General features: G+C 43.3%; 1 protein-coding gene and 1 long non-coding RNA gene across 8 annotated transcripts; one reads left to right on the top strand and one right to left on the bottom strand.

The window, feature by feature from the left end:
* Positions 1 to 208: 208 nt before the first annotated feature.
* Positions 209 to 14,219, top strand: epb41l3a (erythrocyte membrane protein band 4.1-like 3a). 7 transcript variants are annotated; one of them, XM_062021320.1, is made up of 27 exons: positions 209 to 274; positions 1,124 to 1,212; positions 1,275 to 1,451; positions 1,576 to 1,680; positions 1,745 to 1,787; positions 3,595 to 3,670; positions 3,738 to 3,859; positions 3,918 to 4,014; positions 4,928 to 5,015; positions 5,783 to 5,827; positions 7,171 to 7,323; positions 7,383 to 7,480; positions 7,548 to 7,723; positions 7,894 to 7,965; positions 8,414 to 8,545; positions 8,612 to 8,856; positions 9,290 to 9,334; positions 9,414 to 9,446; positions 9,514 to 9,696; positions 9,790 to 10,086; positions 10,545 to 10,634; positions 10,724 to 10,789; positions 12,643 to 12,687; positions 12,786 to 12,884; positions 12,951 to 13,031; positions 13,142 to 13,266; positions 13,534 to 14,219. In XM_062021320.1, exons 2-26 carry the CDS (start codon positions 1,138 to 1,140, stop codon positions 13,253 to 13,255), a joined length of 2,757 nt encoding a protein of 918 aa, XP_061877304.1. In that variant the 5' UTR covers positions 209 to 274; positions 1,124 to 1,137; the 3' UTR covers positions 13,256 to 13,266; positions 13,534 to 14,219. The 7 variants fall into 7 exon arrangements, with proteins under 7 accessions (XP_061877304.1, XP_061877297.1, XP_061877298.1 ...); XM_062021313.1 differs by having other exon boundaries at positions 10,724 to 11,302; XM_062021314.1 differs by lacking the exon at positions 5,783 to 5,827 and having other exon boundaries at positions 10,724 to 11,302.
* LOC133630063 (uncharacterized) lies at positions 946 to 1,752 on the bottom strand. Its single transcript, XR_009821186.1, has 3 exons — positions 1,338 to 1,752; positions 1,098 to 1,225; positions 946 to 1,019 (listed from the first exon to the last, which is right to left on the bottom strand). It is a non-coding gene; the product is annotated as an uncharacterized LOC133630063 (long non-coding RNA).
* Positions 14,220 to 14,838: the final 619 nt, after the last annotated feature.

The following is a 14,838-nucleotide window of genomic DNA, read 5'->3' as shown; positions in this document are numbered from 1 at the left end:
ATCTGCATGAGGTTGCTTTAAAGTGATGGGGAATAAAAATGCTACATAAACTAAATATTGAATCAAAAATATAAAACTAAATATTTTATTACCCTTCCTTTCCACCCCTAAATTTTTCGTTTGAAAGCCGCTGGATTCATTTTTCATTTAGAATTTAACGCCCCCTGCCGTCCCGTGCGTCATGACGTCATTGCGTCAGTGAAATGACGTCGTAAAAAAAAAAAAGCTTGGCCGTAACAGCGAGGAAGAGCGCGAGCGTCCCGCAACAGGACAGGTAAAGAAAAGACCCATGATTTATTGGAAGACACGACTGATGAATGGCAAATGCATGAAGTAATAATGAGGATTATTGATGGTGATCGTAATACTTGGCGAGAGGACAGTTTTGCATGATCATGCTGCAGCTGGGATGTGCGTGTGTGCGTGCGTTACTGCGGTGGGGTGTTTCCTGCTGCAGGATGGAGCACTAGCAGTGCTTTGGCACATTGGAACTCATGCATGGAATCATCAAACAAATCAATGGGAATTGTTCCAAAAACATTAACACTTTTTCTAAGCCAACTGAGCATTAAAAATAAAATATGCATGAATTTGTCATAAGGAATCACTAACTTGTTATTTTGGTTCAGCTTCTTTAAATAAGTCTGTGCCCATTAGGATATTTTTCTGACATTGATTGATCACTTTCATCTGAACATAAAGTGAATTATTAATGTATTCCAGCTCCCTGCACTATATTATACTTTATTTATGTTATTCATACATACTATAATACACAATATATCGTGAGTGATTATACTGGTGTTCCCGATATTACACATGTTTTTTCAATATTGTGAATGTCATCAATATTTACCCAGTTGTAACCTCCTCACTACACACACACAAGCACACACTGACCCACATCATCACACTCAAAACCAGATCACATTCTCTTACCCATAATCTCTCTCTCTCTGGCTCTACTGTTACCACGGCAACCCTCACATGACAGCTGGCCGGGTCAAAGGATCGACAGCCTGTCAAACAAAATACCCTTTATTTATTAATATTTTTTAAATATATTCAACAGTTGGTATGATTCTGAACCGCCTCACCAGTTCAGTCCAAATTCTACTTTAAGGTCAACTCATCGCCATGACGACAGAGCAGAGCGAGCCGCAGGAGGCGGAGTCTCTCCCTGAAGCCGCCGCCCATTCCACACCCATTCAGGTAACAAGGGAACCTTTAAACATCATCAGCGCAGCAGAAGCATGACTTGATTTCCTGCTCAGGTAGGGGAGGGCGGGGCATCCCAGTACAGAGGCAGCTTATTGGCAGACGAGTCAATTGATCACCTGTCCCCGGGCAGTCGTGTCGCTCCCTCCCCGGTCAGGAACGCTCTGAACTTCAGAACTATGCAGGCCAAAGTCACCCTGCTGGACGGCTCTCTGTTTACGTGCACTGTGGAGGTGAGACCGCTAGTAGACGCGTGAACACATGCACTGTGAGAACATGAACAATGAGCACATGAACAATGAGCCCATGTACAATGAGCCCATTAACAAGTCAAAGACTTCATTGTCGTTGTTGCAGAAACGAGCTCGCGGTCTTCAGCTGTTCGAGAAGGTCTGCGAGCACGTCAACCTGCTGGAGCGGGACTACTTTGCCCTGTCCTTCAGAGACGCCGACAACAACAAGGTTGCTTCTATCACTTCTATATCTGTGTCAGATCTACGACCTTTGACCTTTGTGTGTCTTGCAGAACTGGTTGGATCCTGGGAAGGAGATGAAGAAACAGGTCAGAGGTCAGTGAATATCCATCCATGTCTTGCAACTGTCCTGACTCACTTTGGGTTGTTTGTTATTGTTGTTGAGGTTATCATTAGTAAATAGGACTTTGAGCATTTTTCACATCTTCCTACTCAATTCTAGTAAACAAGACAGAGGTTATTATTGATAACTGGTGGGGGAGCGGTGGAATTATATATATGATAGATGTCCTCGTGTGTGAGCACGGCACTGTGGATTTAGCAGATTATTTTTGGTTTTCCTACTTAATACTAGTATGAAAGACGCAGGTTATCATTAATAACTGGCAGGGGCTAGCGATTTTGTATGATGCATAGATATGGACTTTGTTTTAGCAGATTATTGTCAGTCTTTCTATTCAATTCTTGTATGCAAGGTGGAAGTTATCATTAATAACTGGCGGGGAGAGCTATGGAATTTTGTATATGCTGCGTGCATGTGCTTGTGTGTGAGCAAGGCATCGCAGACCTTGTCTTTACAGATTAGTTTGAGTCTTTCCATTTAGTTGTTGTACGCAAGGAGGTTGTTATTAATAACTGGCAGGGCTGAGTATTGAATTTATACATATGTTTGCATGAGCTGCTGGGTGAGCAAGGCACATTGGACTTTGACTTTGCGATTGGTTAGAGTCTTCCTACTCAATTCTAGTATAAGATACTAGCATTTATATATATATATATATATATATATATATATATATATATATATATATATATATATATATATATATATATATATATATATATATATATATATATATATATGTGTGTGTATATATATATATATATATATATATATATATATATATATATATATATATATATATATATATATATATATATATATATATATATATATATATATATATATATATATATATATATATATATATATATATATATATAGGTGTGTGCATGTGCCCATGTGTGAGCAGGACTCTGTTTTTGCAGATTATTTTATTCAGTTCTTGTATGCAATGTAGAGGTTATCATTAATAACTGGCAGGGGGGTAGCATCAAATTATGTATGTGATGCGTGCATAAGCTGGTGTCTGAGCGAGGCACCTTGGATTCTGACTTTGAAAATTATTTGGAATGTTCCTACTCAATTCTAGTATGAAAGATGGAGTTTATCATCAATAAGTCGCGGGGGGAGCAATGGAAGCATTTAGGACTTGGCAGATTATTTTGAAGTCTTTTTATACCCAATTGTAGAATGAAAGACTGAGGTTATCATTAATAACTGGCAGCAGGAGTGCTTGCATTGGTCATGAGATATGTCTATATTGCACGTGCCTGTGCATAGCATGATGTGTTAGTGAGCAAGGCACCGTCGACTTTGCGGGTTATTTTGAGTCATCCCATTCAGTTCTTGTATCCAAGGCAGAGGTTATCATTAATAACTGGCAGCAGGAGCGCTCGCATTGGTCATAAGACACATGCATGTGCTGGTTTTTGAGCGAAACGCTGTAGGTTTTGTTTTTCTGCATCAATCCCACTCTTTCTATTCATTTCTATTATGCAATGTGGCTGATGTTATTACCAACTGTTCAGCAGGAGGAGTGATTGCATTAATTATATGATTTGTATATGTTGCATGTGACAACGAGGTGCCGTGTGTTTTGACTTGTGGATTATTTTGATCATTCCTATCATGCAAAGAGCGGCTTCTTCTTAAAAACCGGCAGAAGGAGCAATTGCATTACTTGTATGGTTTGTCCATACGGTGCTTATGCATGAGCAATAATGCCAGGAGCAGGCCCACCTCTTCCAGTGTGCACACAACAGTTTCCTGTTGTTGCAGGTGTCCCCTGGCACTTCTACTTCAACGTCAAGTTTTACCCGCCGAACCCCACCCAGCTGTCTGAGGACATCTCCAGGTAGGTTCATCCAGCTGCCAATCAAAACTCTCTCAATGTGAATGTTTTTTATTCATGTCCTCCGAAGGTACTTCCTGTGTCTGCAGCTTAGACAGGATATCGTGTCCGGTCGTCTTCCATGTTCCTTCGCAACTCACACCGTCCTCGGCTCCTACACCATCCAATCAGAGCTGGGGGACTACGATCCAGGTACTTCCCTTGTCTTAAGAATTTCCTCAAATCCCGATTCACACGGTTTTTCTTGCAGATGAATGTGGCTCGGATTACGTGAGCGAACTTTGTTTTGCTCCCAACCAAAGCAAGCAGATGGAGGAGAAGATCATGGAGCTCCACAAAAGTTACAGGTTTTTTTCTTGATTCCATTTCACTCAATGTATTTTTTTTATTGTCGCCTGCTCAAAACCAGTGTGCTCTGCAGTGGAAATGTGTGTTCTGCACATGTGTCAAAACAAATACAGTAGTACCTCAACTTACAAGCTTGATTGGTTCTGTGACGGAGCTCTCAATTCAAAACACTTGTATCTCAAATCAATGTCTCACATTAAAATATTGTAATCATTGTGGTACTTTTAGCATGTAGCATGTCTTTCAATAAGAAAATATTGTAAAAACACACAATACAATAGACTGTACTACCAGTAACTACAGTAGTTTTATGAAGTAATGTAATAATCATGTACAGCATTTACCTTGCAGCGTGGACTTCTACTGTATCTCCTTCCAGATGCTTTTCGATCAAACACACCATCAGCAGCTTTTTCATATTTTCATGGATAAATGTCCGCCATTTAGATATTATTTTTACATCCTCGTCTGGCGTTAGACTCATTCTGCTTCAGTATGGTGCATACTAGCAGTCATACGCTCAAATTGCTTCGCCAAGTTTAAGCTAGCTAAACGCTCAGTCATGTTTTTGATGATTTCCTTCTTTGATTCAATAAATATCATCCTCTTCTTCTTCTCAGGACTGTGCTTCACACTCACTTTCCTCCTTCCCATGGTTGGAAAACAACGTTTAATGTCGATCTCTCGCTATAAGCTAATGCTAGCAAGTAAGACCAGATTGTTTGGTAGGCTCTCACAGGGTCCCGGGGACATTAATGGCCAACTAATGGCAGGAAGGCTTCAAACTCAAATGTTTGCTTCCAACATAAAGCATAGCAATTTGCTAAGAGAAAACACTCTTAAGTTGAGGTATCACTGCATGTTTGGTTTCACTTTGTGGTTTTGAGGTTCTTTCTTTGAATGTGTATTCAGAGGAATGACACCAGCTGAAGCCGAGATGCTCTTCCTGGAAAACGTGAAGAAACTTTCTATGTATGGAGTTGACCTTCATCACGCCAGGGTAAAAACACACACACACTACATTTTTAGTTTGAAGTGCAGCATCTGTGGTTCTTTTAATTGTTGGTTTGTTGGATGAAATCATCCGCAAAAGAGGGAAAGCCTAATATGGGGAACATTCGCCGATGCGTGACCCACTTCCTGTCTGTGGTCGATCACATTTGTTTGTGTGCGCGTGCGTGTTCTCATTCCACTGATTTTTCCACTCATGTCCGCTTCAGTTTGTCACTGTGAAGCGAGCAAACTGATTAGAAAAAAGAAAATAAAGAATCTTAATGTATAATTTGGATACTAACTTTCATAGTATCTTGAAAAACAACACAATATCCTCCTGAGAACTGGCGTCCTCTGCAGTGGACTTTTATATTTTGCATTACAGGACTATTTTTTCCCGAAAATTGTAACTAAAACAAAAAGACAAATGTCCACTGCAGTCGACGCCGGTTCTCAGAAGGATATGTTGATGCAATTTTAGGGTATTTAAATGTTTTCTACATGAGCACAGCTATACAAAAGTGCAGAGAAAATGCTAGTTTCTATTTTTGAAGCACAGCAGCATATCATGCACTGTCGTGACTATTGCAGCAAACATTTAAGTACTCAAATGTAGATTTTTTTAAAAAACATTTTTGCCTTTGGTCTAAACGTATTTCTGTCTTTAACGCAGACTGAATGATGGTATTTTGATGTCTTCTGTGTCTCTTGGTGATTTAGACAAGTTTTTATTTTTCCTGTCTTTTTTTCGTTTGTTTGCTTTGAATGGACTAGATGGTAGGAACCCGCTTTGATTGCTTGTCTTCTGGTCCCTCCGAGGTAAGACGGCGTGCTGTCTGTCTGGTCTTTTGTGTAAGGGGTGGGCGTATCGATCTGAATATCCATGTTATCGATACTATGGTGGGTATTGGTATCGGATCGATACTAGCGTGATGGAATCGATACTTTTGTTGCCGTTTCTCATCTATACATCCAGCAACTACATATACAGGAAAACAGTATAGGGGGAATGTTTTATTAATACAGTGGAACCTCAATTTACGAACCTCTTATTGTATGAACTTTTAAATTTATGAACCACAGCTTGAAGGAAAAAAATGCTTTGGTGTGCGAACCTTGTCTAAGTGTACAAGCGTTTCATCCACACGTTGAGGGGCTCGCAGCACAGCCATATTGTGCCCAGCAGCACAGCTATTGTGGGCGGGCTGATTGATCTCAGTGATGCTATTGTCATTAGCTTCTGTTCTAGGTGTTACTTCGCATGCTTTTTAAGTGTTGTTTAGTTTTTTTACAGCCTTTTTCCTAGCAGTTTTGCTCGCTCTATATGAGTCTAAAAAGCAATGGACAAGTGATGTGTGGTTTGAAACACTCAGGAAGTATCCACAGCGTTGTCCTCCCTCTCCCTTCTGCTGCATGCCAATAAGATTAACCAACAAGGTAAAATAGATGTATTTTGTATTCCTAATCATTGTAGCGACTTGGCTGTTAAACTAATGGAGTTTTGTCATTTTAAAACTGTGAGTGCACCACAGTGCTAGTGACAGTGTGTGTGCTTGTCGGCAGGGCGGCTGAAAACGAGGACAGCTCAGCTAGTTGTGCTTGTTTTGGCTTTGTTATTAAATAAAAAGTTGATCCGTCACCTCCTTCTTGTGTACGTTTGATATACAGTACAGTATAGTGCTTCATATTGTGTTCAAAGTGTACAAACTTTTACTAAAATATGGACTTTAGTCAGGGCTGGAACCTATTATTTATGTTTACATTGTTTCTTGTGGAGAAATTTGCTCTTCTTCTATTTACAAACCCTGTTCAACAACCAATTAGGAGTGTAAATTGAGGTTCTACTGTATTACATCATTTTATATTGTTGTAGTTTAATACACTTTTTCTTGCATAAAATCTTGTTTTCATAATCATAACTAACTAACTCATAGAAAATTCACAAAATGAATCAGTGATCACTTAAAGCCAAAAGTATCAGTATCGGTATTGGCGATACTAGCTTGCAGTTATTTGGTATCGGATCGATACCAAAAATCTTGGTATCGCCCACCCTTCTTTGTGTTGTCGTCGTTCCTTTACTGTATTTATGGGGACTTGTGCACATGGGACCAACCACTGTAGCGGTCCTTAACAACTGCATTGTCTTTGTATATGTGTAGGACTCAGAGGGCGTGGCCATCATGCTGGGCGTGTGCAGTAGCGGCCTGCTGGTCTACAGGGACCGGCTGAGGATCAACAGGTTTTCGTGGCCAAAGATCCTAAAGATCTCCTACAAAAGGAACAACTTCTACATCAAGATACGACCTGGAGAGGTGGACACCACAAAAGAAGAGCTCTGACTTTGAACGTTCTTTAACTTGTTTTTCTGCAGTTTGACCAGTTTGAATCGACAATTGGTTTCAAGCTGCTGAACCACCGAGCAGCTAAGAGATTGTGGAAAGTTTGTGTGGAGCATCATTCCTTCTTCAGGTGTGTCCATCTTCTTCAACGTTTGAAATGTCCACCACTCAGCCGGCACACTCTTCTTCTTTCGTAGGCTCGTCTCTCCGGAAGAACCTCCAAAGCGTTTTCTCACCCTCGGTTCCAAGTTCCGCTACAGCGGTCGTACACAGATCCAGAGTCGCAGAGCCAGCTCTCAGATCTCCAGACCAGCTCCCAATTTCCCACGGTGCATCAGCAAGAGGAACCTGCTGAGTCGCAGCCTGGATGGAGGTACTGATCCTCATCCTGATGGATTTCATCCTTCAGTCCACCTTTTGTTCAGGTTTAGGGATCCACTTTTTCCAACCAAGCTGCAACGTTCATGTTAAGGGTTCAGGCTTTATTGGGAATCCTTTTTTTTTTTATACATGTCAGTGACCAAAGTTTTGATTGGTCCTCAGCTCCGAGTGAAACGCCCACATCCTCTCTCAATGGCTCTCCAGCCATCACAGCCAATGGAAGCTCACAAACAGGTAGAAGTTCAACTGTCAATCAAGTAACAGTACTCAAGTACTGGCCTGTGATTGGCTTTTCCTTGTCCGGCTTCTGGTTGGCTGTAGGAAACCCACTGTGTCGGATTTCTCAGGTGGCCACGCCTCTTTCTGACATGAGCCCCTTTTACACTGCCGGGATCGGTGTAAAAGCCAAAAGTGGATTCTCTTTTACGCTCTAAAGCGATGAAAGAGGCTTTGAAGTCCCTAAAATAAGAAACACTTTTTGGAGGCGGGGTTAAGGGAAATGCTCTCATTTATTGTTTTATTACTGTGACCAATTCTCTGCAAGACCTAATCGGGCTGAAGCTGATTGGCTGCTGCCTTGCCTGCAATGCATGTGTCCTGAACTCTGATTGGCCGAGTTGACACACGCCATGTTACTATGGATACTGCTGCTACAGCTAATTGTGTGTCTCTGTGTGTTCAGACATGGGCACTGGACTGTACGCAGTGTCTAAAACCATCACCGCTAGTGACCTCATTACCACGGTGACACCTGAGAAGAGGATGGAGGAGCAGATGGATGAAGTAACCAATCAGACGAGAGCTTTTAGACCAGGTGAGTACGACTGGGAGACAAGTTTAAGTCTTCGCTCGTGTCCATCGTGTACTTGTGTTGTTGCAGTCGAGGAGGTGCAGGACAGCATGGAGGCGGCGCATGAGGCGGCGCATGAGGCGGAGAAGGAGGCGGACAAGGAGGCGGACAAGGCGGCGGACAAGGTGGCGGAGCAGGTGGCGGAGCAGGAGGCGGGGCAGGAGGCGGAGCAGGAGGCGAAGGCGGAGCAGCAGGATGACGAGGAGTCAACGAAAGTAACAGAGGTCTCCCAAAGTCCTCTGACTCCCGAGCAACTGGACGACAATCTAAAACATGTGTGTATTTATCTCTTGCTCTATTGATGTGTGTGTTGGCCGAGTTCAATGACATTTGCGTAACCATGCCAGCAAACTAAATGACATTAGTGGCGCCACCTATGGGTTGTGGTTAAATTGCTTTGGATAACATGCTAGCATACATGTAAAGTTTCATGATTATTAGATAAATGCGCAATTACTTACTGACAATTAGTTTGAAATTTGACACACTTGTTGGTCCCCAAAAGGTGTACTCCAAATTTGGTGGAGTTTCAGTTAAACACTGCAAAGTTACAATGGTTATTTTGTAGAGCTGTGTGAAAAATTTCCAGCCAATCCCACTTAAGTGTTTTTTAACAGCGCGACCATGTGGTGTTTTTGTCAATAAAGTCATAGAAACACAGTGTGGGTGCATGTTTTGACAAAGATTGTGTTTGCTTTGTGCGTGCAGACAGAGCTGACAGAGACTGTGGACGGAGACCTGACAGCCACTGAGGTGATGATCATAATAGAAATATTAATATTAATTTTACTGACTTATGGGAGGCAACACCAACCATGTTCTTCTCCATCAGTCTGAACAGGAAGAAGACCTAAAAAGTGATCAGGTAAATTCTGGCATTTTGAATTAAATTTGTGTTGACTGGTTTCACTCACCTGGGACTTCGCCTCCAGGAAGTTCTGGCCAGTCCGGAAAATGTTGAGAAACCTCCAAGCACCATCAGCGATCTCAGGCGTTCCTTCTTGGAGGGAGGGGGGACAGCGGGAGGACTGACCGAGTGGGAAAAACGCCTTGCGGCATCGCCTGTTCGACGGGCGGACGACTCGCCGATGATTGAGCCTCTAGAAGCGGAGGAGGTAAGAATTAATTTGTGGTCACGGAAAGTTGATCTTTTCTGTGATTGGTTATTCAATGCGTGTGTATGTGTGTTTGTGTGTGTGCGGCCCCAGGAGGGTGGGGCCACAGTAAAGCGTGAACCCCTACAGCCAATCAAAGGGAAGAGCATCACTCTGGGGCGGAGTTATGACACCACTTCCGGCAGTGTTGTCGCCATAACGAACGATGTTATAGTGATGAGAGCGAGGGGTGACGATGTCATCACTGGTGGACTGAGTAGTTATAAGGCGGAGCCTCGACTCCCCGTGGGTCACAGCGGAGCGATTGGAGGGGAAGCCCCTCTTTTTGTGGGTGGAAGCCCCACCCCTGTACTGAGTAACCTGACCAGCAAGAAGTCACCATTCATGGCGGTACGCTGCTTGTGGTTGTCATGCCGACACTAACACGCTGCTCCCCATCTGTCACCTTGCGTCTATGCTAACAACAACAACATGGCTGCTTGCAGCAATTAAGTGTTGTGGCAGCATGTGTCCAGTAGGGGGCAGAATGGAGACGGGGGCAGGGGCTCCGTTTTTTAAGCGCCATTTTTTTCCTGCTGCTTCTCCAGCGAAAATGGCTGTCCTTAGCTTTTTGAGTTCATTGCTGCGAGGAAGGGGCTTGTTTCTGTTTGCCAACCCCTTTTCCGCCTTCCCATCTTTATCACTTCCTGTTAACCTGGCACAAAACCCAGAATCCTCAGTATTCCAGACAGCAGTAACAGGAAGAGTAACCTCACCATTTTGCTTTGGCGGCAACACAAGCATGATTACCCCTTGTCTTAAGTATTATTGAAGACAATTCAGTCAATTGTTATTGATATGTCGTGCAGCCTCCTATAACCGGAATGTCTCCTGAGCTGACGGCTTTGCTGAAGTCGGCCAGAGAACAAACAGCCTTCATGGAACACAACCTGCTGAAGGTGCTCGTTATATTACCCCTTCAATCTGTCTGCCCGCCCCCTCATACTGCTTGGCCCCGCTCTTCATACGTGTTAATTTCCTCTTTCAGACCTCGGAAAGGGTGGAGACCATTATGATGGCGTCAGAGGAGGAGCCAACGGCGGAGCAGCACCAGGTAGTGACGAGAGGTTTTATTGGTCCACCTCCTTGTGATCCCCCGCCCCCACCACCGGGGGGGGCTTCCGTGACGCACGATGACGATGCCGGTGATGATTTGAATGACAGCGATGTTAGTGACGACAGTCAGGCGAGTGACGACGACCTTAGCCAGACTAGCCAAGATGCTATAAGCGTCTTAGCTCGGTCGGTCGTAGAAGAGGCCATGGACACAGCAGTCAGAGAGTCTCAAAGTCCCACGGCTAGCATCACTAATCCAGATAGCATCCCCGCTAGCTACAGTCCCACCATGAGGCCCTGTTCCGTGCTTGGCACCCGGCCAACTACAAGTCTATCACTACGTTACCATGGTGGCGAGGACTCCGGGGAGGACTCCGAAGTGGACGAAGTTGGATGGAGGACTGGAGAAAACTCCCCTTCGCCCCACTCTCCACGAAGCCCTTGTTCCATGGGTGAGAGGCATCTTTACTACCAAGCTGACCCAGATAAGGATGGTCAGACTCTGCAAGAGGTAACAACTGAATGTCGAACTAGTCCTGAAGGAAACCATTCCCTCTAAATCCTGGCTCTGTAAATACTGTTCCAGTCAAACCAGTCCCTGTGAATCATGTTCCAGTCATACCATTCCCAGTGAATCCTGACTTTATAAACCCTGTTCCTGTAAATCATGTTCCAGTTAAAGTCCCACTGAATCCTGGCCTTGCAAATCCTGTTTCAATCAAACCAGTCCCGGTGACTACTGGCCTTGCAAATCCGGTTCCAGTTAAACCATTCCCAGTGAATCCTTTTTTGTAAATCATGTTATTGTCAATCCAGTCCCAGTGAATCCTTGCCACCTACATCCAGTTCCAGTAAACCCCAATCTTGTAAATCCTGTTCAAGTCAAACCAATTTGAGTGAATCTGTGCCTTGTAAATACTGTTCCAGTCATACCATTCCCAGTGAATCCTGATCTTGTAAAACATGTTCTCTAGACAATCCAATCCCACTGAATTCTGGTCTTGTAAATCCTGTTCCAGTCAGACCAGTCCCAGTGAATCCTGGCCTTGGAAATCCTGTTCCAGTCAAACCATTTCAAATTAATACATTCTTTGTGAACTAATCAAAAAGGAATGTGTCCAAGCAAATCATGTCTCTGTGAAACCAGTCACAAATAAAAACATCCATCCATCCATCCATTTCCTACCGCTTGCCCCTTTCGGGTTCGCGGGAGGTGCTGGAGTGTCTTCAGTGAAACCAGTCTAAATTAAAACCAACCCCATTGATTCATGTTCCTCTGAAACAAATTCAAGTAAACCGGTCCCTGTGAATCCTGTCCCAGTGAAACTACACCGAGTCAAACCTGTTCCAGCGGAACCCTTCCCAGTGAATCCTGGTTCTGTAGATCCTGTTCCAGTGAAACTAGTCCAAATAAAACATGTCCCAGTGAAACCAGTCCCTTTCAAATCATTCCCAGTCTAAATAAAAGCTGACCCAGCAAAACCCTCCAGGTGAAACCTGTCTCCAGTGAACTTAGAACAAACCAATACTCGTGATTCCTGTTCCAGTGAAACTCGTCCTGGCTATAAAAAAAAACAGTGCCGGTAAATGTTGTTCTTGTGAATCCTGTTCCAGGGAAACTAGACCATATAAAACCGATCCTCCGGTGAAACTATTCCCAAATCTGAAATAGGTCCTAGTAAAACTAGTCACAATGCATCCTGACCCTGTGACACCTGTTCCAGTGACACTAGTCTGAATGCAACCTGTCTCAGATAACTGTGTCCCAGTAAACCCTGTCCCAGTGAAGTCCAATTGAAAGTCTTCTAAACACACATTTTGTTGAAATGTTGTCATGTTGGTCTTGGTCAGGTGGTTCCTGTGTTGAGGAAGACTTTGACGTACGAAGCTCCAGGGGTGAGTAACCTTGTTATCATATGTGGTCTTCTTCAACAGGAAAGTCGGCAGACAAACAGAGTCTCATACGTCAAATGTCTGAAATCCATTTGTTTCAGAGGCAGGCGGACTCTGATCGTCCCGCTGGTCTGCTGCTGAGTTCCCAGACCTTCACTGCAGAGACGTCCACCACATCCAGCACCACTCACATTACCAAGGCAATAATACAAAAATAACGAGAAGAAAGATAGACTCTAAATTAAATATTTGGTCTTGGTCTTCAGATGGTGAATCGGGGGATTTCAGAAACGAGGATCGAAAAGAGGATTGTCATTTCCGGAGACACCGAAATGGACCACGATCAGGTAATCAATCAAGACTCTCAATGAAAACATTCCTGGACCAAGTGAAGTGAAAAGAGGACGCACCAAGCACTGCTTAGATCTGGTCAGACGTGTAAACGTGTGTCTTCAAGGCACTGGCGGCGGCGCTCAGCGAGGCCCGGCGGCAGCACCCCGAGCTGTCCGTCACGCGGGTCGTCATCCATAAAGAAACCGAGGTTGACCCCGATGATCGTTTGATTGATTAGGGCCATCGCAGGTAAAAAAGGTCAAAGGAGGCTGATTGGCTAATGCATGGAAGACTTCAAACTACAAGTGCTATGCTAACATCTGCTAGCACCTTTTCACGGTCACCTTCCGAAAAAACACTGGGAGGAAAAATGTTGCGAGAAATTCAAGAGAATTCAACTTAAACACACTCAAGAAAACCCGTGACCGGAATAAGCTAGCCTTTGCTAACACAGCTTGTCGAAACGATGCTAATTAGCCGACTAGCATTTCTCACATTTCTTTCTGTCTCTTTCAGGACGCTTGAAGGCTACGTTGTGGAAGTCGGAGCCAGCAAACACATAAAAGAAGCTGCGGATTCACAAGATAAACATGTAACCAAATAGAATGCAATGAACTTTAGCGCTCCATTTTCACCTCACATTCTCGAAGCAAAGCAGACAACCTGACCCGCCGTAGTTTTTGCTCATAGCTGAAGTGTAGGTAGCATGATTGCCAACACCGCATAGCGGCTAAAGCTTGGTTTATTGTCTTATTTCATCATGGAGACAGGCTACAACACACCGCAGCCATGGAAAGATCAGTGCCACAATATTTAATAAAGGGCTTTGACGCTAACTGCTTTAGCTAGCTTAATAAGGCTAGTCACTAGTGAAGCCTGTTGATCTTAATGTGATTTACTTGACAAACACCAAAATATGCTCATATAATGTACTCACATTCACACACCAGCGTAGGCTATGTTAGCATGCTAATGTGGATCTATATTTACCAAAAGAGAAGCTGTTTGCTGTACAGAAATAGCCTGTATTTGCTTTTGATTACAACAAGCGTAGTTGTACTCTGTCTCTATGGAAACCCTTATTGTAACACATGCCTTCATTATGTACGTCAACATGTCTTATTTATTGTTCATTAAACACCTGCTGTGTAAAATTACTGAAAACCGAAGGAAGACTGAAGGTGGCTTAATAAAATGGCTGACAGTTGTCGTCTTGGTTGTCCCCTATTTGCCCATGGGTGGGTACTGGAAAGCAGTGGCGGGCCGTGTGTTTCCCACCTAGGCCTTCAGTGATGTCCGACTTCAATGATTACCTCTCAAAATACCATCATTGATGTCACCACATTACCATTCCTGGAGAACACATTTCCACATTTACGCACTACTGGCCATTGAACAAAACAGGTTATTTTCTGGCGCATGTAAAAATCAATAAACCCCCATCAGCTATTGAAACATATCTTATGTGGTAGTGTCAAAATTAAAATTTCAAAAAACATATTAAACATGAAAAAATTAAGATAATAAAATATCTGAACTCACATTTAATCGCAGGGACAGCTGAGCTAGCTTCTGGGGTTGGCCGACATGGTCTCACAAGATGTAGTTTCTCTTTTAAATATCCTTCTTGAAAATGGCTTTGCAAATATATGTGTTGTCTTGTCTAATCATAAAAGATGCAGACGAGGCGTGTTTGCTGAGTTCTTAAAGTTTACTCCACAGCGTGCTCATTAATAACATCAAGCTGTCGGCATGGCAACATTCAACCACTAAATGGGGCTACTGCGCATGCTCTTCACTACTGTGGCATGCTGGGTAATT

Source organism: Entelurus aequoreus, linkage group LG15, assembly GCF_033978785.1.
Source record: "Entelurus aequoreus isolate RoL-2023_Sb linkage group LG15, RoL_Eaeq_v1.1, whole genome shotgun sequence".
NCBI classification, from domain to species: Eukaryota; Metazoa; Chordata; class Actinopteri; order Syngnathiformes; family Syngnathidae; genus Entelurus; species Entelurus aequoreus.
This window is presented reverse-complemented; position numbering and strand designations above follow the sequence as displayed.

Excerpts from the sequence above, each read along its gene's own strand:
- epb41l3a (XM_062021313.1), top strand. The coding sequence starts at position 1,138 with ATGACGACAGAGCAGAGCGAGCCGCAGGAGGCGGAGTCTCTCCCTGAA. Across the intron at positions 1,681-1,744 it reads GAGACGCCGACAACAACAAG|AACTGGTTGGATCCTGGGAA; the intron begins GTTGCTTCTATC and ends TGTGTCTTGCAG. Across the intron at positions 3,671-3,737 it reads CTGTCTGAGGACATCTCCAG|GTACTTCCTGTGTCTGCAGC; the intron begins GTAGGTTCATCC and ends TGTCCTCCGAAG.